Genomic DNA, 23,185 nt, shown 5'->3' on the forward strand with positions numbered 1-23,185 from the left:
TAATGCACCTGGGAAAGTGGCAGAAGATGGCTCAGTGCTTCGGTCTCTGCACCCACGTGGAAGACCTGGATGAAGCTCCTGGCTCCTGGCTTCTGCTTGGCCCAGCCCCAGCCATTATGGCTATTAGGGAGTGAACCAGCAGATGGAAGATCTCTCCCTCTCTCTGTAACTCTGATTTTCAAATAAATAAATCTTAAAAGAAATTTTACTTCTGGTATAAATAATATTTTATTTCAATACTTTATTGAAATCAGCTATCATACATATGCCACCAACTCTTTTATTCAAAATAAGGTTAATTTGATGAAGTATTCTCAGCAAATGTTGAACACTGTACTTCACCTTCTAACTTAAGTCGTCCTTTAATAATTTACTTCTTATTTACTGTTTTGTAGTAAACATATTTTTTAAATGGTTTAGTGTAATTCACCAAGGTGTTATTATGAGGTAAATATCCTATAGATTAGGATTTGTCATCCCAATTCCTTGGCATTCAATAATGTAAGTGTCTTTAGAGGCATCATCTTCATCTTCTGACTTCTTCACAGTGAATTTAGCCTGAAAGCAGAATATTTAGTACATAAGTGACATACAGAAGGATAAAGAGCCCATAACTCCAGCTTAAGCAGGGAGGGAGTTAATGCCAAACTCATTTTAAGAAGTTCCAGAGACATGAAGGTTTTTAAATGATTCATGAAAAATCCAACAGCACAGAGATTGAACATAATTCATCCTAGAACTATGGTTCTTGTTCAAAGGTATATACACTAATGGAGTTTTGCCAGAATATATATGCTTGGTGGGGCCAGCACTGTGGTATAGTAGGCTAAGCCTCTGCCGGCACTGCTGGCTTCCCATATGAGAACGGATTCATGTCCTGGCTGCTCCTCTTCTGATCCAGCTCTCTGCTTATGGCCTGGGAAAACAGTGGAAGATGGCTCAAGTGCTTGGGCCCCTGCACCTGCATAGGAGACCAGAAAAAGCTCCTTGCTCCTGGCTTCAGATCTGCTCAGCTTTGGTTATTGGAGCCATTTGGGGAGTGAACCAGTACATGGAAGACCTTTCTCTTTGTCCTTCTCTCTGTCTGTAACTCTACCTCTCAAATAAATTTTTTTAAAACAAAGAATATATATGCTTGGGTCCCACTCTATAGTAGCTGAATCAGAACTCTTAGGATAAAGCCTAGGCAAATACCTATTTTGAAATCTGTTTTGATTATAATGCATCTCCTCTCCCTGCTCCCTAAAATTTTTCTAAAATATGGAACTGAAACATTGATACTTTTATCTAGTCAAGTATCAAATTACTCTTTAATTTCCCTAAAATGTTCTTGACAATTTAAATCCCAAAATAGATCATTCAAAAACATCTAGTTCAGAGAAGATGGGTTGGGAGGAAGGCTGCTGGTGGTGATGGATAGCCTCCTTCATCCTTATTGGGCTTAACATTATATTTTTCATTTGTTAACAAAAGCTTTAAAATATTAGACCTTTATCACTATACTTTGGAGAATAACTATAAAGCAAAAGTGGATCAACTGAACTTGAAATAGATGAGTAGTTTGGCTGAATCTATGGAAAAATGGTTTCAAGTATGCCTAAAATCTGAGGATTCTTTGAAATACAATTTGAAAACCATTATCTTGGGGCGTCACTGAACAGTAAGGTTCACAAATTCTTTTCAGTTTCAGTGTTCTGTGGCAGTATACTGACACACAATGAACATTTGAAATTATCATTTAATGAATAAACATTGAATCCTGACCTAGATACCCAAAGTATTAATGTAGTTATGAACATATTTCAAATTATAAGTTTTATGAAAATAAGAAAAATAAGCAACTGTTATGGAAATCATTTCTAGATTTTATTTAAATCTAGTTATATAAAAATGTGGAGTTAGAGAAAGCCTTAAGAGAATATAAGGTCTCTCTCTTTTTTTTTTCTCTCTCTCTCTCCCTCTTTCTCTGTCATTTTACTTTTTAAATAAAAAAAAACTTCCAAAAAATTAAGAATCCTGCAGTAAAGATATGGATATAAGTTTATACAAAAATATAATCTTTTTTTACTAAAAACTATAAATCTATTCTTCAAATTTAAAAGGATTAGTGAATGTTAGAATTTCAGCAAAAATTCTATTCTAACAGAATGAGATGAAAACAAAATCTTTAAAAATTTATATAAGCATTTACATTTATAACCAATAAGAAGTCCCTTGTGACTTTATTTCATGGCTCCAATTAAAACACCTTTACTTACTCTAAAACGCAATACCATTCAGTGATGAGAGCATGGGCTCTTAAGTTTGATTTCCTGGGTTTGCTCAAAGGCTAACTCTGCCCCTAAGAAACTACGTGTTCAAGGGGAGACATGTAATACAGTAGTTAGATGCTGTTTGGTACACCCAAGTCCCATATCAGAGTGCCTAGGTCGAGTCCCGGTTCTGTTCCCAATTCTAGCTTCTGACTAATGCACACCTGGGCAGACAGCAGGTAATGGTTCGTGTACCTGGGTCCCTGCCACCCATGTGGGAGACCCAGAACTGAGTTTTGGACTTTTGGCTTTGGCCGGGCCCAGTAGCTGAGGGAGCAAGCCAGTAAATTTGAGATCTCTGCCTCTCTGTGTTTCTAATAAATAAAATAAATAAGAATATTTAAAAAGAAACAATGTGGCCTTAACAACTTAATCTATCTTCCTTTATTCATATGTGAAACAGAAATAATAAAGAGCTGTCCTCAATGGTTATGCAGAGTAGGGAGATTCAGATAAACTTAAGAATTAGCTCAGTGTCTTTGACACAGGAAGTATTCTACATGTAGTAGCAATTCTAATTATTATTGAATTTTCTGTTTATTAAAATTTAACCCAAACTGGCTACAATAAGAATTATTTTTCTGATGGAATACTCACCTTTGCTAGTTGTTCAGCAAAATGTATCGCTGTTTGTGTATGGAGTGTTACTGGTCCTGTTTTTATTCTAGAAACACCATTGGCTAATGCCATGAAAACAATCAGCTATTAAAAAAAGAACAGGAAAGAAAAATCTCACACATTTGCTAATATTTGGAGTTACAATTCCACTATTATCCATAATGAAAACACTGGAAATCAAACAGCTAAAAAAGAATTTCTATTTCTTTGGGTCTCCCGAAGTCCTCAAAAAATGATAAAAAACATCTGTAGTGTGGTACACAAATGCTTAGCAGTAGTTTTCAACATAGAATTTTTTAAATAAATGTTTAAAAATAAAATATGGCCAGCGCCGCGGCTCACTAGGCTAATCCTCCGCCTGCAGCGCCAGCCAACACAGCACCCCGGGTTCTAGTCCCGGTTGGGGCACCGGTTCTGTCCTGGTTGCACCTCTTCCATTCCAGCTCTCTGCTGTGGCCCGGGAAGGCAGTGGAGGATGGCCCAAGTGCTTGGGCCCTGCACCTGCATGGGAGAACAGGAGGAAACACCTGGCTCCTGGCTTCAGATCGGCACAGTGCACCAGCCATAGCAGCCATTTGCAGGGTGAACCAATGGAAGGAAGACCTTTCTCTCTGTCTCTCTCTCTCTCTCACTGTCTAACTCTGCCTGTCAAAAAAAAAAAAAAGAATAAAATATGGAGTTGAAAACTAACATTTAATCAGATCAACTGAGTTGGCATGAAAAAGTTTCATTCACTGGTTTTTTGTTTTTTTTTTAAAAAAAGGTTTATTTATTTATTTGAAAGTCGGAGTTACAGAGAGGGAGAGGCAGAGTCAGAAAAAGAGAGAGATCTTCCATCTGCTACTTCATTTCTCAAATGACTGCAACAGCCAGGACTGGGCCAGGCTGAAGCAGAAGCTTGGAGTTTCTTCTGGGTCTCCCAGGTAGGTGGCAGGGGCCAAGCATTTGCAGCACTTTCTGCTGCTTTCCCAGGTGCGTTAGCAGGGAGCTAGATCCAAAGTAGAGCAGCCAGGACACCAACCAGTGTCCATTTGGGATGCCAGTGCTAAGTGAAAACTGCTGATTTGGGATTAAGGAAAGAAAAGCATGGTAGAAAGGACAATCTATAAAAATAGTGGGCCATAAAAAGTTAGATCTTTGAAAACATTCAATGGCATTTCTCAATGTGAGTGATTGTGTTTAGTTTGAGAGGTCAATGAAACAGCCAACTGGAGACGATGCCAGACAAAGATGATACAATGAGCAAGAACTTCAGGAGGGAGGTCTGGGCTAGTATCATAAGTCTAGGAGTCATAAGCATACAGACATGACTTGAGCAAGGGGACTGAAAAAAATAACGGAGGAAGTGAATATAGATACAAAGGCATGAGCTTAAAGACTCTTCAAAAATTAGAAGTTGAAGAGAAAACAATAAACTAGCAAAAGAGACTAGAAGATATGGCCAGTGGGACAGGAAGATGACCCTATTTCAGAAACTGAGTGAAAAAAACACTTCAAGAAAGAAGCAGTTGAGGTTGAGAATGTGGCACAGTAGGTTAAGCTGCTGCCTGTGATACCAGCATCCCACATGAGCACTGGTTTAAGTCCTGGCTGCTCCATTTTTGATCCAGCTACCTGCTAATGAGCCTAGGAAGGAGAATATGGCCCGGGTGCTTGGGCCCCTGTCACCCCAGTGGGAGACCTGGATGGATTTCCTGGCTCCTGGCTTTGGCCTTGCCCAGCTTCAGCTGGCCACTGTGGTCATCTGGGGAGTGAACCAGAGGATGAAAGAGCGATCCCTCTCTAACTCTTTCAATAAATAAATCTAAAAGAAAAACAAAATGGGGTGAGAGAGGAGTGGTGCTGTGCAGGTGAGGCCACCATTTGCAGTGCCAGCATCCCATATGGGCACTGGTTGGAGTCCTGGCTGCTCCACTTCCAATCCAGCTCTCCACTATGGCCTGGGAAAGCAGCAGAAGATGACCCAAGTTCTTGGGCCTCTGCACCCATGTGGGAGACCTGGAAGAAGCTCCAAGCTCCTGGCTTCAGATCAGCCCAGCTCCAGCTGATGCAACAACGGCCATTTGGGGAGTGAACCAGCAGATGGAAGATATCTCTCTCTCTCTCTCTCTCTCTGCCTCTCTGTAACTTTGCCTTTCAGATAAATAAATAAAATCTTTAAAAAAAAAGAAGACCCAATTGTGTCAAATTAAGATATAGGTCAAATAAAATGAGGTCTGAAATTTGAGGATTATAAATTCCAAAAGAACATTTTTAAAAAAAAATGTAAAGTAGGACTTACCAATCAGTGTCTAAAAATCAGTAACAAAAGTTTATATTTAATCTAGTAAGCAAATATTCAAATCTGATAGGCTAGAAGGTTTTTATTAAAAACACGACATACCTGGTCTTGCAGATATTCATCCACAGCTCCACCATGTCGAAGATTTGCTAATAGCATTTCAGCAGCATCAATTCCAACTTTGTCTGCAGTTACACCTAAGGCAGGCACGGTGTAAAAAAAATCACATTAATGCATCTTTCAGGACAACATTTTAGTTATTTAATCTTCTTAGCACTTAGCATATTCAAATACTTTGTACCTTTAAATGCACTAGTGGAGGAAAAAACAGGATGTCTTGAAACTACAAATTTAGCCAATTTATAACTAAGTTAAGACCCTATAATGCTATGCCTCAATACAATTAGTCTGCAAGCAATTAAATCAAAATTAAAGAATTTTTTAAAAAATCACAGAATTTTTATCTAAATAAAAGCAGATAACATCTTCAGATCAAATATTTAAAAACTACATTAACTTTACTATCTGAACAGGTATTATCTTATTTCAAGTCAGAATATTTACCCTGTTGCCCTAATCCTTGCCTCTGCATACATATCCCAAATCTTTGGGTTGACATTACATATAAAATAAGTCTATCAGAAATAGAGGAATGCCAAACTCTTCTAAGATACTTATTTTATCTTTTTTTAGTTGTACATATTTTTGAGATACAGCATAGTAATTCAATACATGTATAAAAGGTGTAATGATCAAATCAGAGTAACTGGAATTTCCATCTTCTTAAATTATCATTTCTTTATGTTGGGAACCTTCAAATTCCTCTTTTAGTTTTTATAAAATATACAATAAATTCTTATATTCTACTTTATTATATAACACTGGTACTTAATCCTATTTATCTATATTTTGCTTTCAGTTATAAGTTATTTACTTTAAAAGAAATCCTTGAATACAAATGAAAATGAAAATTTTTAAAAAATGAGAATGTGACTAATTTTGCTTTCTATTTTATATTCACAAATTTATCTGATTAAATAAACCTTAAAAAAAACTTCCCCAAACAGTGGAATCTTTGGAATTTTAACTCTGTTTTTCCTGACACAAGTTATTATAATAATATAATAAACTCTTTCTTTAAATCGTCAACTGGCCCAGTATTTACATGACTGAATGGAACAGTCTGGAACATGTAAAATGAACTGTGACTTCTTGGGTAAGCTACTTAGCCTCTGCCATTTGACCTTCCATATAGAGATGGTGAAGAAAATAATTATGCTTCAAAGTTATTTTAAAAATTAAACGTAATATTTCTGAAGTAGCTAAGATCAAGACCAGAACATAATAGTACCGACCAACCACCATGTGTACACCATGCTGAATGATAAGAACTAGTTCTTTTGCTAAGAAAACATAAAAAAATACTCATGTATTAGAGAAGTAATATGCTATGTTCTATGGTATAATCGATAAATCTGACAGGAGTCCAGAAAAGGAAAAGATTACAGGTTCTAGAATTATTTGAAAAAGTTTTATGGCACAGGAAGGATTTAAGCAGATCCCTTGAAAAATGGCTAAAATTGGCATGGAGGATGTTAAGGAGAAAAAAGAACACCTGGCTTTGTAGTACTAGAAAGCAGCGGGCACAGTAAAGTTTTCTGTCCAGCAGCAAAGTATTTCTCAGAGTCATTCACAATTCTTTGTGCCCAGTCAAACTTATAGTGAACAATGGTATGAATGGACCTTCATTAGTATTGGCCACTACTGGGGGTAATAATGGTAATTGAACTGGCAAATTTTATAAAGTTTTTTTAAACATGGGAATTTTGCTCACTAGTATTATACTTAAATAAAGAAGCAATGTCCTAACAGCTTCTGAGATCCGAATGCTTTTCTTCTGATATTTTGGATGTTTCCAAAAACAGTCTCAATTTTGAATTATGGAAAGAATATATTTTATTTTTTGTTGTTGAATATATAGTATCTTTTGACTACTCTTTTAGATAGTTATGTTCTTTACTATGGGAGCCAGACAGTCTGTTAAGATGAATTATGGCCGGCGCCACGGCTCACTAGGCTAATCCTCCGCCTAGCGGCGCCGGCACACCGGGTTCTAGTCCCGGTCGAGGCGCCGGATTCTGTCCCGGTTGCCCCTCTTCCAGGCCAGCTCTCTGCTGTGGCCAGGGAGTGCAGTGGAGGATGGCCCAGGTGCTTGGGCCCTGCACCCCATGGGAGACCAGGAAAAGCACCTGGCTCCTGGCTCCTGCCATCGGATCAGCACGGTGCACCGGCCGCAGCGCGCCGGCCGCGGCGGCCATTGGAGGGTGAACCAACGGCAAAAGGAAGACCTTTCTCTCTGTGTCTCTCTCTCACTGTCCACTCTGCCTGTCAAAAAAAAAAAAAAAAAAAAAAAAAAAAGATGAATTATGCCTCTGGTTAATCACTCTGTTTTCTTTGTATGGAAATTGATTACTTTGCTCCTCTTCTTCTATATATATGATAATTCAGGACATGTTTGTGATGTCCTAAAGCAAATGATTTCTCTGTTCTATCTGTTGACCATTTTATACTTTGTCCTTTCAAAAAACCAGAAGATACTCAAATTGAGACCATTTTAGAAACAACTCCTAGATGATGCTAATACGCCACCTGTCTGCCAATCACTTTGAGCAGCACTATTTTAAGCAGAATTCATTTATGTGAGGTCAATAAAGTAGAAACAAAGCAAGCAGCCACCACACAATTAGAAGTTCATCTAGGAGTTACCTGGCTGGTAAAAGTAACTTTAAATATTATCAAACAGTGGCATATCTCCTCTCCCTAATATGTCAAATTTTAAACAAATTCCCCTTTCCCAAATTCATTCAATATTTTGAAGTAACTCATGTACTAATGTATGCAGGGGAGAGTCATCAATAGACTAAATCTCCTAGATAAAAGCTCTATGAGAAAAGCGTAATCAGATGGTCTTCACGTACTGTTGCAGAATTACTTGTTAATGTAAAGGGGAAGGAACCTTTAAAGCACACAGTTCTGGGAGATATCTCCTCAACCAAGTGATTGCACTCAGCCTCAGCAACAGAGGACGCACTGACATCATATGCTCTCCCTGATGCAACTCAGTGGAATGTACATAAAAATCACACCTATGTGACAGTCCTACTAAAAATGTTAAGTAATAATGTATCAAATCATGAGATAATCAGACATATCTAAATTGTAGGAAATTCTGTGAGAAAAAGGCCTGGACTTTTCAAAAGGTCAATATCATGAAAAGAAAACAAAAGTTAAAAGGACAGAGGACACTATGACACTGCTGGTTAAGTTGCTGCTTAGGCTGTCTACATTCCATATGGGAGTGCCTGGTTCAAGTTCGGTTATTCTGTGCTTCCATCCAGCTTCCTGCTAATGAGCCTGGGAGGCAGTGGATGATGGCCCAAGTACTTAGGATCCTGCCACCCATGTAGAAGACCCAGATGGAGTTCCTGGCTTCTGGCTTCAGCCTGGCCTAACCCCAGCTGTTTCAGGCATCTGGGGAGTGAACTAGCAAATGGGAGATCTCTCTCTCTGTCTTTGTCTTTCTCTTGTCACCATGCTTTTCAAATAAATAAAAAAAATTTTTTAAAAAAAGGTGAAGGGAGCATTCTGTATTAAAAGAAAGATCAAACAGACATGACAAGCAAATGCTGTACATACTACTCCAAAAAGAAAAAAAAAATCCCACATGGTGCTAAGTAATATTTTGGAGCAATGCTTTAAGTCTGAATACGTCTGGTGTGTCTGACCATAACAGACAAATTATTTAGCTATGAAAACAGTAGTATGGGGGGCCAGCACTGTGGCGTAGTAGGCTAAGCCTCTGCCTGAGGCACCAGCATTCCATATGGGCACGGGTTCAAGTCCCAGCTGCTCCTCTTCTGATCCAGCTCTCTGCTATGGCCTGGGAAAGCAGTAAAAGATGGTCCAAGTGCTTGGACCCCTGCACCCATGTGAGAGACCCAGAGAAAGCTCCTGGCTCCTGGCTTCAGACTTGCCCAGCTCTGACTGTTGTAGCCATTTGGGGAGTGAATCAGTGAATGGAAGACTTTTTTTTTTTTTTTTTTTTGACAGGCAGAGTGGACAGTGAGAGAGAGAGACACAGAGAGAAAGGTCTTCCTTGCCGTTGGTTCACCCTCCAATGGCTGCCATGGCTGGCGCATTGCGGCCGGCGCACCGCGCTGATCTGATGGCAGGAGCCAGGTATTTATCCTGGTCTCCCATGGGGTGCAGGGCCCAAGCACCTGGGCCATCCTCCACTGCACTCCCTGGCCACAGCAGAGAGCTGCCCTGGAAGAGGGGCAACCGGGACAGAATCCGGCACTCCAACCGGGACTAGAACCTGGTGTGCCAGCGCCGCAAGGCGGAGGATTAGCCTAGTGAGCCGCGGCGCCGGCCAGTGAATGGAAGACTTCAGTCTCTCCCTCTCTCTGTCTGTAACTCTACCTCTCAAATAAATAAAAAAATATTTTTTAAAAAGTCAGTTGACTGTATCCTTTTAAATGTGTCATCTGTCATAACATAACATTCTAATCCCAACAGATAACAAAGGAATTTTATAGCAGCAATGGGACCTATACCTCGTTTACCAAGCGATGATCCAGCAAACAAACAGCCAGTGGATGTCTCAGCAATAATGCTATACAGATGTAAAAAAAAAAAAAGTTACTACCTATGTTATAAATATCCTAAAATTACGTGAAAATATGATACAGAGTCACAGTGTTAAAGAGGCAGAATTATATCTGGCAATACACTACAAAAGTGAAATTATTCATACAGAAAGCAGAATGATTAATATTCTCCATCAGCCTTAAACAGACCATCAATATCTTTCAGTGCTTGGCCAGGAAAGTTCCACAGATAAGGAAAATTTGCTCATATACCCTTCTTCCAAGTTATCACATCATCCATGCTAAGTGGTACTGTGCCACAGGCACAGAGTACTATAAACTATTTGATGATTACATTAAATTAAAAGGTTCTTATGTGGGACTTTGATTTTGTTAGACAGCATTATCGCAAAGAGTAAGCATTTACTTTTTTTTTTTTTTTTTTTTGTGACAGGCAGAGTGGACAGTGAGAGAGAGAGAAACAGAGAGAAAGGTCTTCCTTTTGCCGTTGGTTCACCCTCCAATGGCCGCCGTGGCCGGCGCGCTGCAGCCGGCACACCGCACTGATCCGAAGGCAGGAGCCAGGTGCTTCTCCTGGTCTCCCATGGGGTGCAGGGCCCAAGTATTGGGCCATCCTCCACTGCACTCCCGGGCCACAGCAGAGAGCTGGCCTGGAAGAGGGGTAACCGGGACAGAATCCAGTGCCCCGACCGGGACTAGAACCTGATGTGCCGGTACCGCAAGGTGGAGGATTAGCCTATTGAGCCACGGCGCCGGCCAAGCATTTACTTTAAAAACTTCAATCAAAATTATGAATCAAAGAGTTTGAAATTTAACAAAGGGGACAGGTGTTTGGTACAGGGGTTAAGACACCACTTGGGACACCAACATCCTATACCAGAGTACCTGGGTTTGAGTCCTGGCTCCACTTCCAATTCCAGCTTCCTGTTAATTCACATCCTGGGAGGTAGTAAATTGTGGTTCAAGTACTTGGGTCCCTGATACTCACATGGGAGGAAAAGAGGAGTTTCAGGTTCCTGGTTTCAGCCTGGCCCAGTCCCAGCTACTGTGGGTGTCTGGGGTGTGAACCAACAGATGACAGATAAAGATGTTTGTTTATTGCAAGGGCAGAGCGACAGGGAGAGGTCTTCTACCCGCTGGTTCACTTCTCAAATGGCTGCAGCAGCTAGGGTTGATCAAGTCCAAAGTCGGGAGCCAGGAACTCCATCCAGGTCTCCCACACAGGTGGCAGGTGCCCAAGTACTTGACAATTTGCTGTTGGTTTTCGAGACGCATTAGCAGGGAGCTGGATTGGAAGCTGAGTAGTTGGGACTCAGATGTGCCAGGCTTTCTGGCATCAGAGGTGACAGCTTAACCTGCTGCACCACAACCCCAGGCCCTTAGCTCCCTTTTTTAAGGATATCATTGCTATATTTAATATTTACTTGTGAATTGATTTCACATTTGAGGTATTTTAAGCAACTGGAAATATCAATCAGAGGATCAGCTTCAGAGTCTAATTTCTGATTAGCTTGAGCACTGGAGCTCACCATATAAGTGAAAGGGATCCTATCAGTGCAATAAGAGGCAAACAAACCTGAGAAAAATTCAGAATCATCATCATAATTCATTATATTGTTCTTTTTGATAGGAATTCCCTTAAAACATGTCACCTTAAAACTATACATTTGAGCAAAGAAACTACAAATATTTAATTTAAATAGGACAATTATTTCAGTGTGCTTAACTAATGTTTAAGAAAAGGTACATTATCTCACATTATTCCATTTCCATTGCCAAATGCTTGGTCTTTAGGTTCCTGAACTGGCTGGATGTTAACATACAGATCCCTGATCTCCTTTCTGATGCATCTCACAGCTGCCGCCGCCATATCTTTTGCTACCTATTTTAGCAAGTCAGAAAAACAGAATAAAATAAATGAATGATTTGGATAACCGTTTTCAGGCCTTCAGAGACACACAAAACTAGAACTTTGACACAATATTTAAAAACTTGATTTTCAAGAGTGCTGAATTTTATGAAAAATTAAATGAAAATATTAAAAGTCTTATAATAATTTAAAATTCAGATTACATGATAATTTTCAGTGTATACATATACTTCTAAGAACATCTAGACAACTTACTTTAAATGGCAAAACACCAGCAACAAAAGCTCTTCCATATATCTTAGTCACTGAGCCACGGTCAGTTAAATTTATGGGATTCAACTGCTTAACTGGTGACATTCGGACAATCACTTCACCACCCCCTTTTGGGTAATAGCCCCTATGAAAAGTATGACAAACATTAACATAAAATTATTGCATTACAAATAAGGTTTAGTATTATAATTAAATAACATGTAAATGCTATCCAAACGTAATTCAGGAAGAGTTCTAAATATTTTAGGTCTACGTGGTTTAACATGGTAGTTCTAAGCTGTATACAACTATTAAATAAGTTAAAATCAGCTCACTGGACCCCTAGTCACATTCTAAGTGCTCAACAGTCCCATTTGGATAGTGACATATTGGACAGCATACAGAACATTTTCTCCAAATCAGTAAGTTCTATTTTATGTGCTGTTTTAGAATATAAGCTCCCTGTTGATTGGACCTATTTTGTTCCTGCAATTTTCCAGGGCCTAAAACCGTATCTGGCATATAGTAGGTATTCTAACACATATATAATAAAAACATTTAAGTAGCTTAACACTAATACAAATTTAACTCAGTTGTTTAGGTCATTTATCCTACAGTGGATGCTGAGAATGACAGTGCTCCTGCCCTTAAAGAGTTCAGCATCCTACAAGGAGATGGTTCCCCACACAATCACCTAGAATATGAGTAGAGACATAAGGAGGACTACACAGAGGAGTAAAGATGAATTCGATTGAGGCACAGACAGCTCACACAATAAATTGTAAGTTTCATTAAAAAAAAAAAACACTTTGGATTTCCACTTTTTAAGAGAGGAGGGGAAGGATAACATGAAAACATGAAAGTGCAAAGGCACAATGAATGTTTAAGGACTAGCAAATAATGCAGCTGGGAGATATGGTACGCTCAAAGGGAGGAGATGAAGCCAGAAAGGTAAACTGGGGCAGGACTGCAAAGCACTTAAATGCCATGCCAAGAAACTGAACCATATTATTGTGTGACAGAAGGAAGCCTTAAAAAGATGGGAGGGGTGTGAGTGGGAGGGAAATTATGGGGGAGGGGGCATTGTAATCCATTAACTGTACTTTGAAAATTTATATTTACTAAATAAAATAAATAAATAAGTAAATAAATAAATAAAAAGAAATTACTTGAATGCCCATACATTTCTCTGGAAAATAATTCTGACTGCACTGTGGAAGAGAGCCCCTTTTATGACCCAGCAGTACCTAGTTCTGTTGTCTACATACAGGGGACAAGGACTCTAGGCAAGGACGTGGGTAACGCCAGATGTGAAGGCACCTCAGTGTGGAAATTCCTTTGAAAATATTTTTTTTTTCAAGAAACAAACAAGTATAATGTGTAGCTGCCTTCAAGTCCTCATACCCCTGCTGCCTACTGTTTTCCAAAAACAAGGTACAGTATTCCTATAAAATATAATATTTCTTTTGTTTGTTCCAGAATGACAGTTTTCTAAGGTCTAATTTTCCAAAGGACTAATAAACAACTTACCTCATTTTAATGTCACAATTAAATGTGAAACCAAATTTTTCAACAATTGGCTTGAAAACCTGAAAAATCAGTTTATTGTTACTTTAACCATCACTACATGTGATTCAACAAGTGTATTTATAAAACAAAAGTGTCTGTACTGATCTACCAATTAGGCACTATAGGTTAATAGTTTCATAAAAATGTGAGCTAATTCCATTTTTTAAATGAAAAAAATCAATAAATTTCAAAGCTTAATATTTAGTTCACCAGAGTTATGCAAATCTATATATTAAAAAAAATTCAGAGGGCCAGCACTGTAGCATAGCAGGTAAGGCCGCCACATGCAGTGCTGGCATCCCATATGGGCACTGGTTAGAGTCCCGGCTGCTCCTCTTCCAATCCAGCTCTCTGCTATGGCCTGGGAAAGCAGTAGAAGATGGCCCATGTGGGAGATCTGGAAGAGCTCCAGGCTCCTGGCTTTGGATTGGCCCAGCTCCAGCCACTGCAGCCATTTGAGGAGTGAACCAGTGGATGGAAGACCTCTCTCTCTCTCTCTGCCTCTATGTAACCCTGCCTTTCAAATAAATAAAATTTCTTTTAAAAAAATCGGAACTTAGGATACTTGATTCCAGTGGTTATACTATTCTAGAGGCCAATATTTTCTAATCCTTCTCAATATACTACAGTATAAAAGAGAGTATTAGTAAACAGCATCCAATCCTGTCTGTTTTTTTTACATAATTGAAATCTCAGTGCATATACAATGTTTGATCCTTATTTTTTCCTACTTAACATCATAAACAAGCATTTTCCTAACAACAATTCTTAACTAAGTAATAATTAAGTGACTGCAAGGCCTGATTTCCTTAGCCATTCTGCAAGTTTTCGTGATTACATAATGATAATTACACTATACACGTATAATGCTTTGCTCAATTACCTTTAACATGTATATTTTGCTATGTTTTGTAACATTTTGTTTGTAATATATAATTTCCTTGACATGGAATTACTAGGTGAAAAGAGATTAACGTTAATTAGATATCAAATAGACTTTAAGAAGATGCCACCACTTCTAAAAATGGCAATATTTCTAAGAAAGATGGTCTTGAAGCCTTAAGTCTAAGGCAACTCTTCCAGAGCTACTCTAAAGATTTATTCATTTCTCAGGGTTATCATCCGTGTATACAAGAGGTATGTGCTATTAAACCTGTTTATTTTCTTTTTAAAAAGTTTAAAAAAATAAAACCTGAGATTATCAAGTGTCAAGTAGGATGCAGAACAGCTAGAATTCTCATACATTTCTGATGAAAATGCAGAATGTTTAGCCACTTCGGATGCCATGTACTTGGTTGTAGTGGTCGTCTCACAACTAGATGTTTGTCAAAAATCAAATAACCATATATTAAAAAGGATAAATTTAATTGTAAATAATTATACCTCAAAAAAAGAGAAAAAAGATTACACCACCTTTCTCTCCCACTAGTTCTTTTTAAAGATTTATTTATTTATTTGAAAGTCAGAGTTACACAGAGATAGAAAGGGAGGCAGAGAGAGAGAGAGGTCTTCCATCCTCTGGTTCAATCCCCAACTGGCCACAATGGCCGGAGCTGCGACAGCTGATCGTGTATTGATCCAAAGCCAGGAGCCTGGAGCTTCTTGAGGGTCTCCTACACCAGTACAGGGGCTCAAGGACTTGGGCCATTTTCCACTGCTTTCCCAGGCCATAGCAGAGCGCTGGATCAGAAGTGGAGCAGCCGGGACATGAACCAGTACCCATATGGGATGTCAGCACTGCAGGAGGCAGCTTTACCCACTATGCAACAGTGCCAGCCCCTCCCATTAGTTCTACAAGCACAGCACTGTTGAATTTTATCATTTTAAAGATTTGAGAGGGGTCAACACTGTGGCATAGTGGGTAAAGCCACTGCCTGAAGTGCCAGCATCCCACATGGGTGCCAGTTTGAGTCCCAGCTGTTCCACTTCCAATCCAGCTCTCTACTATGGGAAAAGCAGTGGAAGATGGTCCAGGTCTTTGGGCCCCCACACCTACATGGGAGACCAAGAGGAAGCTCCTGGCTCCTGGCTTCGGATCTACTCAGCTCCGGCCATTGCGGCCATTTGGGGAGTGAACAAGTGGATGGAGGATCTAGATCATGATCTCTCTCGCTCTTCTCTGCCTTTCAAATAAATGAATAAATCTTAAAAAAAAAAAAAAAAAAAAAAAAAGATCTTTGAGGAGGTGAGCATTTTGCACAGCAGTTAAAACACCACTTTGAACACACAGATTTCCTGTCAGTATGCCTGGGTTCCAGTTCCAGCTTCACTTGGATTCCAGTTTCCTGCTGACTGGCACTCTAGAAGGCAGGTGATGGTTCAAGTAGTTGGGTCCCTAACACCCATATGGAAGACCCAGATTGAGTTCTGGGCTGCTGGCTTTGTCCTGGCCCAACCCTGGCTGTGAGGGGCACTTAGAGATTAAGTCAATGGATGGATGGTCTCTGACTCTCTTTGCCTTTCTCTTTGTCTCTCTAAATAAATAAATTTTTAAAAATTAAAAAAAAATTTTTTAGTTTTTCCTCTAAATCATAATTCCTGCATTTAGAAAATAACTGAGTCAGCATTTTGCTACAGTGGCTTAAACTGCTGCTGGAAACGCTGGCATCGTGTATCAGAGTGCTAGTTCAAGCCCACCTTCCACCTGCTAGTTCACTCCCCAAACGATCACAGCAGCCAGGTCTGAGACGGACGAAAGCCAGAAGCCAGGAACCTTTTCTGGTCTCCAATGTACATGGCAGGGGCCATCTTCTGCTGCCTTCTCAAGTGTATTAGCAGGAAGCTCAATTGGAAGTAGAGCAGCCAGGATCCCAATCAATACTCTGATATGTACTGTGGGCATCACAAGCTGGTGGCTTAAACCACTGCACCACAATGCTGGCCCTTACAACTGGGCTTTTTAAAGAATTTACTATGAATGCTATTCTAACACAAAACCTACAATAAACATTACCCCACCTCTTCCTCATGCAGAAATAAACAGGAACTAACACAAAAACATTCAGGATATATTTAAAGTGAAAATGGGAATTCAGGAGAATATATAAGAGTGACTTAGTGTGTCAACAACAATAAAAGCTCTTACCATCACTGTGTAATCAATCTGTGGGGCCATTTCAGCATTAGTTCCACCTTTCAAGCGAAGTTCAGATGGAGAAGCAGCAAAGAGAACACAAGGCATTGAGACCTGCATCAACAGGCACACGCTCCTAAGGAGAAGGCAGAACAGGCTGAACTGCACCTATCTTTATTTAAAGTCCCAAGAAAGTGGTAACATTACACATCACTATTAGCTGAAGCACAATAAACTGAGAAGTTAAAAACACTTCAGCGTATGAATGGTAAAACTCAAAAGAAAATATTTCACAGAAGAACAGGCATTAAGTGATAAGCAAATCCTGGTTTAAATTCAATACAAAACACATCAGCTATGTGATCTTGCGTAAGTTCTGACACTTTCCTTATGTTACAAAGAAGTAAAAAAATAAAACCAAAGAAAAACCTTGTTCAAATGTCAAAGGATTCTTGAAAATAGCAATTTATGAAAATGACATTTTCAACAGTCAAGATCTAGAAACATTCAATTGATTATATGAGTCATTACAAGGTATTATTCCAGATATCAGGTTAAAATACAGTTCCTTAATATCACTGAGTTCATGATATGATAGAATAATATTTTACAAAGACTGATAACTGAAAATTTCACATGGAAAAGTTTTAGGGAAATAATCTTTGCTTTACATGCCTCTATGTGGTCCTTATAATCAAACAATGCAAGAAATCGTGAGAAATAGTTAAAGCACATTAAATATTTTATGAGCTATTATCGCCCTCTACAAAGTCAAGGGAAAGCAATCATATTCATAAGCAGATTATAGTTTGAAAGGAAAATCAATATGGTTTTATATATCAAAAGACAGACCTTTACATAACTCTTTTTTTTTTTATTTGACAGGCAGAGTTATAGATAAAGACAGAGAGAAAGGTCTTCCTTCTGTTGGTTCACTCCCCAGATGGCCAGGAGCCATGTGCTTCCTCCCAGTCTCCCATGCGGGTGCAGGGGCCCAAGCACTTGGGCCATCCTCCACTGCCTTCCTGGGCCACAGCAGAGAGCTGGACTAGAAGAGGAGCAACCGGGATTAGAACCCAGTGCCTTTATGTGCCGGCACCACAGGTGGAGGATTAACCAAGTGAACCACGTAACTTTTTTTTTAAACTTGGAATAGTCATTGATTTATTTTTATTTGTTTATTTTATTTGAAAGGCAGAACAGATGGACAGAGTGCGATCTTCCGTCTATTGGTTCATACCCCAAATGCTTCCAGCAGCCAGGGCTGGCCAAGACAAAGCCAGGAGTCAGGAACTCAATCTGGGTCTCCTACCTGGGTGCTGGGGACCCAACTACTAGAGCAATCACCTGCTGCCTCCCAGGATGCCCATCAGCAAAAAGCTCGAATTGAAAGCTGTGCCAGGACTAGCACCCAGGCCCTCCAACATAGGAAGTAGGCATCCGAGTGGCATCTTAACCATTATTTCAAATGCCTGCCTTAACTTTCGTATGACAAAGATGCATCAGTACTAAACTGAAAAGTTCCTATCAATAATAATGAATTTTATTACTTAAAAAAAACTTAACTGCATTTGGCATTAGAAGAGAAAAATGTATGTAACTTCTATTCTGAAGGAGCTGACCTACTAACAAATAAAAAAAACTTAAAAATGTTCAGCTTACCCTAACTTTGTAACTATTTAGTCCATTTTTTATTCCCGCTGAATATCCCAATACAGAAAGTGCTTATTTTCTCCCCAATAAAAACGGATTTTAAAAATTATAAAGAAAACCTTAATTTTGAAGAGTGAGAAATTGCAAAAACAAAAGTAGACACTCCAGAAAACACATAATAGGTGTGAGAAAAAGTTAAGATAGATTTTCTTGGTATGTTCTGCTGCTATGGGGGCTAGCACTGTGGTGTAGTGGGTTAAGCTGTCCCATATGGGTTCCAGTTCTGGCTGCTCCACTTTCAGTCCAGCTCCCTGCTAATGCGCCTGGAAAAGCAGCAGCAGATGACCCAAGTGCTTGGGCCCCTGCCTCCCATGTGGGAGACTTGGAAGCGCCTGGCTCCTGGCTTCAGCTTGGCCTAGCACCAGTTGTTACCACCATTTGGGGAGTGAATCAGTGGACAGAAGATCTCTGTCTCTCCTCTCTTTTATAAAAAGATTTATTTATTTATTTGAAAGGCAGAGTCACACAGAGAGAGGAGAAGCAGAGAGAGAGAGAGAGAGAGAGAGAGAGAGAGAGGTCTTCCATCTGATTCACTCCCCAGATGGCCGCAACGGCCAGAACCGCACCGATCTGAAGTCAGGAGCCAGGAGCTTCTTCTGGGTCTCCCATGTGGATGCAAGGTCCAAGGACTTGGGCCATCTTCTACTGCTTTCCCAGGCCGCAGCAGAGAGCTGGATCAGAAGTAGAGCAGCCAGGTCTCGAACCAGCACCCTTATGGGATGCCAGTGCTTTAGGCCAGGGCATCAACCTGCTGCACCACAGCACCGGCCCCAATAAATAAATCTTAAAAACAACATTTCTGCTGTTAGTTTAACTTCCTGAATGGAGCTGGATTTTTCATGTTTGTTTTTTTTTAACAGATTTTTATTTTATTTATTTGAAAGGCAGTATCACAGAGAAAGAGAAGAAGAGACAGAGATTCATCTTCTTTCCACTGGTTCAATCCCCAGATGGCCATGATGGCAATGTCTGGGCCTGCCTGAAGCCAGGAGCCAGGAGCTTCATCTAGGTCTCCCATGTAAGTACAGAGGCTCAAGCACTTGGGCCATCCTTTGCTGTTTTTCTGGGCACATTAACAGGGAGCTGGATTGGAAGTGGAGCAGCCGGGACTAGAACCAGAGCCCATATGGGATGCTGGTGCTTCAGGTCAGGGCGTTAACCCGCTGCGCCACAGCGCCGGCTCCTAAAATACTCATTTCTGACACAAATGTGTATCAGATTTATGGTACTTTTAATAAATTTACACATAGCAACTATACATATTGATAGGGTACAGTGTGACATTTCACGTATATAATGTGTAACAATCAGATCACAGTAACTGGTATATTTATCACCTTAGACACATAGCATTTCTCTGAGCTGGGAACATTAAAAATCCTCTTTACCTGTTATTTTGAAATATTTAATTAATTGTTGTCAACCACAGTTACCCTACTGTGGCACAAAACATTAGAAGTTATTATTACATCCTCTATTTCTTTGAGATCAACTGTTTTCAGCTTCTAGAACATTTTGAATTTTATCAAACTCCCTAGTAAATGGATAGAGCTTTAGCAAAAGGATGCTACTTAAAATAGTAATCTGGGCTGGCACTTCGGCAAAGAGGGTTAAGCTGCCACTATGACAGCAGCATCCCATATTAGAGAGCCAGTTTGAGTCCCGACTGTTCCTCTTCAGATCCAGCTTCCTGCTAATGCACCTGGGAAAGCTGCAGAAGAAGGTCCAGGTCCTTGGGCCCCTGCAACCCATGTGGGAGACCAAGATGGAGTTCTAGTATCCTCGTTTCAGCCTGGCTCAGCTCTGGTTGGTGTGGCCTGTGGATGGAAGATCTTTCTCTCTCTCTCTCTCTGATTTTTCCCTCTTTCTCTGTCACTCTGCCTTTCAAATAAACAAAATAAATCTTGGGGGAAAAAAAAAAAAAACAGAAAAAAAGTGATATAAAAATCATTTTCCATGCTTTGTCAGTGAAAGGAGGGATGCTCAGGAAATGATAAAGGCCCAATTTAATTGCTAGACATCCAATTCCTGGGGCATGTATCTGGCACAGTGGTTAACATGCTACCTAGGACATCCACATCCAGGCTCCACTTCCAATTCTTCCCAATAATGTGCACCTTGGGAAGCAGCAGGTGATGCCTGAAGTACCTGGGTCCCTGCCACCCAGATTAACTTTCCAGCTCTTGGCTTTGGCCTGGCTGCGCCTTGGGTGCTGCAGGTGTTTGGAGAATGAACCAGCAAAAGGAAGGTTTCTCTGTCTTTCAGGGAAAAAAAAAAATTCCCAATGGAGAAAAACAATCAGGATTATATTTAATTCTAGCTAAGGCTGTATAGGTATCTATTAAAAGGTAATACAACTGCTTACTCTAGAAGTTATAGAATATGGTTCACTATAAGCCAAGAACTAAATTTCCTATAATGCAAAGACTAAAGAACATGAGAACTCAAATCAATTTGAGGCATTTAATTTCTAAATGATAAAAAGTAAAGAAACAACTATGTTATATCATACTACACATAGAAGAAAATTCCAGGTACAGTAATATCTACAACTGAGCAATTAAGTCCCAAAATTTTACACACATTGTCTCCAACCCTGAAAGGCAAGTGTTTCATCTGCATTTTAGAAGTATGGAAACTAAAGTTCAAAGAGGTTAAACACTGGGTCTAACTCCAAATCCATACTTTAATGCAATAAAAGTGATACATACCCTGCTGTCTTGGTATCTGCAGTGTGGATTCCACCTTTGATCTTCTCTGGTATAAAGGTTATTTCTGTTGAGCCAATTTCTGCCCCCTCCAGCTGCCCATCACACAAATCTCGAATCATTTCCAGTCCAGATAAATGCTGAGGCCTTCAGGTCATAATACTGCATCAAAACGTGTGCATTCAGACTGCCTATATCCCCATATGTTATGACACATTTATAAAACTGTAACGGCAAGCAAAGGATAATTCTAACCATTCTAACCACAGTTAAGTGCTATATCCTTAGTTCAGAGCTTCAAGTTTTTAACACACCTAGACTACTTCCTAGTAGGCATCATTTTAAGGGTTCCTTTGAGACAAGCTATTTTGGCTGTAAACACATACACTGATGTACTGTTACAAACTGGGAGTGTACAAAGGAGAAAAACTACTAAAACTACTTGAAAGCCAGTCTCATAATCTATGGCACCCGCTATGGCCCAAACTGAATTCCCCCAAAATTCAGATGTTGAAGCCCTAACTCCCAGTACTTCAAAATTAGTACTTTTGAAACTTCACAGAAACGGAATTAATTTTGTTGCCAAAAAAAAAACTGAAATCAATGCACATTAAGGGTATTTAAAAAGTTCATGGAATTGTGCATTACAGAGGAACTACGCATGAATTTCAAATTTTTTCTGCACCAAAATAAACTCATAGTCCATGTTCCATGAGCACCCCCAGGGGCACAGCGCACAGGGGTGCTACCATGTGAAGAGGCAGCGGGAGACAGGTCATCAGGCAAGCCAAGGAGAAAGGCCTGGACAGATCTTTTCTTTCCGCACCCTCTGCGGAAACTAACCATGCCAGCACCTTGATCTCGGACCGCCAGCCTCCAGAACTGTGACACTATAAATTTCCGTCCTTGAAGCAACCCAGTCTGCGGTATCTTGTCAGCCTTGTCAATCTAACACAGTATCTACATAGCCTTTAGATCTCCACACTGGTGAACCGTACAATGGCTAACAACTGCTGTGACAAAAGGACTTGTTCACATCTATCAATCTAACTGCCTTTTCATCACTTCAGAAAACCGGGGCTAAAGACAGAGATCGCTGATCCGCTAAAACGGAATACATACAGAATTCACATCAACTCATCAGTCCGGCTTCAACTTGGGCCCTCTTCTAGCAGGTGCACACAACGCACAACCGGGCCACTGTCCAAGTACAGCGCCCCGGCGTGAGGAAGGGAGGCCTAAAGGCTGCTCCCCGACCCCTCACAAGCCCCACCGCTCCGATTCCCCAACCCCCCACTCCCCTCGTGCCCTAACCCCGGCTCCACAAGGTGCCCCGATTTACCTCAGGCCCGGCGTGCTGCGGCCCGCGCGGATCTTCTGCACGCGCAGGGGGAGGCCCAGGAGACAGCTGAGGGCTGTGGAGACCCTGAGGATCTGGCCGCCCTGAAACGGGTGGGACCGGGGAGAAGAGGCTGAGAAACTCAGACGCGACAGCTCTCCTCCCCCGCCGCCTGGCCGGCATCCCTGCAGCCCCGCCTGCGGCACTCACCCCTTCCATGATCCCGCCGTCCACCTCCACCCGCTGCCCCTCCATGGAAGGCGTCCTGGGGCCAGCTCCGCAACAACTAAGCCTCCGCCCAAGCCGGAGAGACCGGAGCCACAAGATCCCACACCGCAGCTTTCAAATCTCAGTTCACACCCAGGGCCACGGGAGCCGCCACGGACAGCGGAAGAAGTGGCACCTCCCCCGGAAACGGGCTTCGGCGGAAAGCAGCCAGTACGCATGCGCTCCGCTCGGCCGCTGCCAATCCCGGGTGGTGCAGCTGGGGAACTGTGCGGAGGCGAACGAGATCGCTGAGGCCGTGCCTTGCAGCACAGTTGGAAATCTGGTGGGGGGCTTGTGCTTTTGAACACAGCAACCGCCGCCGGTGACCCAAAGCTCCCTTTCAACTCTGACCGAATCCTCCGGTTGTCCTGCAGGCTTGTGCTTCGTGCGTGTGTTCTCCAGGATCTAGGCACGCTCAGAGCTGCAGATTCTTAGAGCTGAAGATGTCCCAGCAGTGCCCCTGTACCTTCTCTCTGGTCGGGTCGGGTTTGCCTCCTCTGCAGCCTGACTGCC

At 40.9% G+C, this 23,185-nt stretch overlaps 1 protein-coding gene across 1 annotated transcript; it reads right to left on the reverse strand.

Annotated features, from left to right (window-relative positions):
- Positions 1-209: 209 nt before the first annotated feature.
- On the reverse strand, positions 210-22,842 carry RTCA (RNA 3'-terminal phosphate cyclase). Its single transcript, XM_002715834.5, has 11 exons — positions 22,616-22,842; positions 22,409-22,509; positions 21,070-21,213; positions 16,658-16,781; positions 13,534-13,592; positions 12,007-12,148; positions 11,639-11,763; positions 9,828-9,886; positions 5,314-5,408; positions 2,910-3,014; positions 210-558 (listed from the first exon to the last, which is right to left on the reverse strand). The coding sequence occupies exons 1-11, from the start codon at positions 22,658-22,660 to the stop codon at positions 457-459; spliced, it is 1,101 nt and encodes a 366-aa protein (XP_002715880.1). The 5' UTR covers positions 22,661-22,842; the 3' UTR covers positions 210-456.
- Between the last annotated feature and the right edge of the window lie 343 nt (positions 22,843-23,185).

The sequence above is a fragment of the Oryctolagus cuniculus genome, chromosome 7, assembly GCF_964237555.1.
Source record: "Oryctolagus cuniculus chromosome 7, mOryCun1.1, whole genome shotgun sequence".
NCBI lineage: Eukaryota > Metazoa > Chordata > Mammalia > Lagomorpha > Leporidae > Oryctolagus > Oryctolagus cuniculus.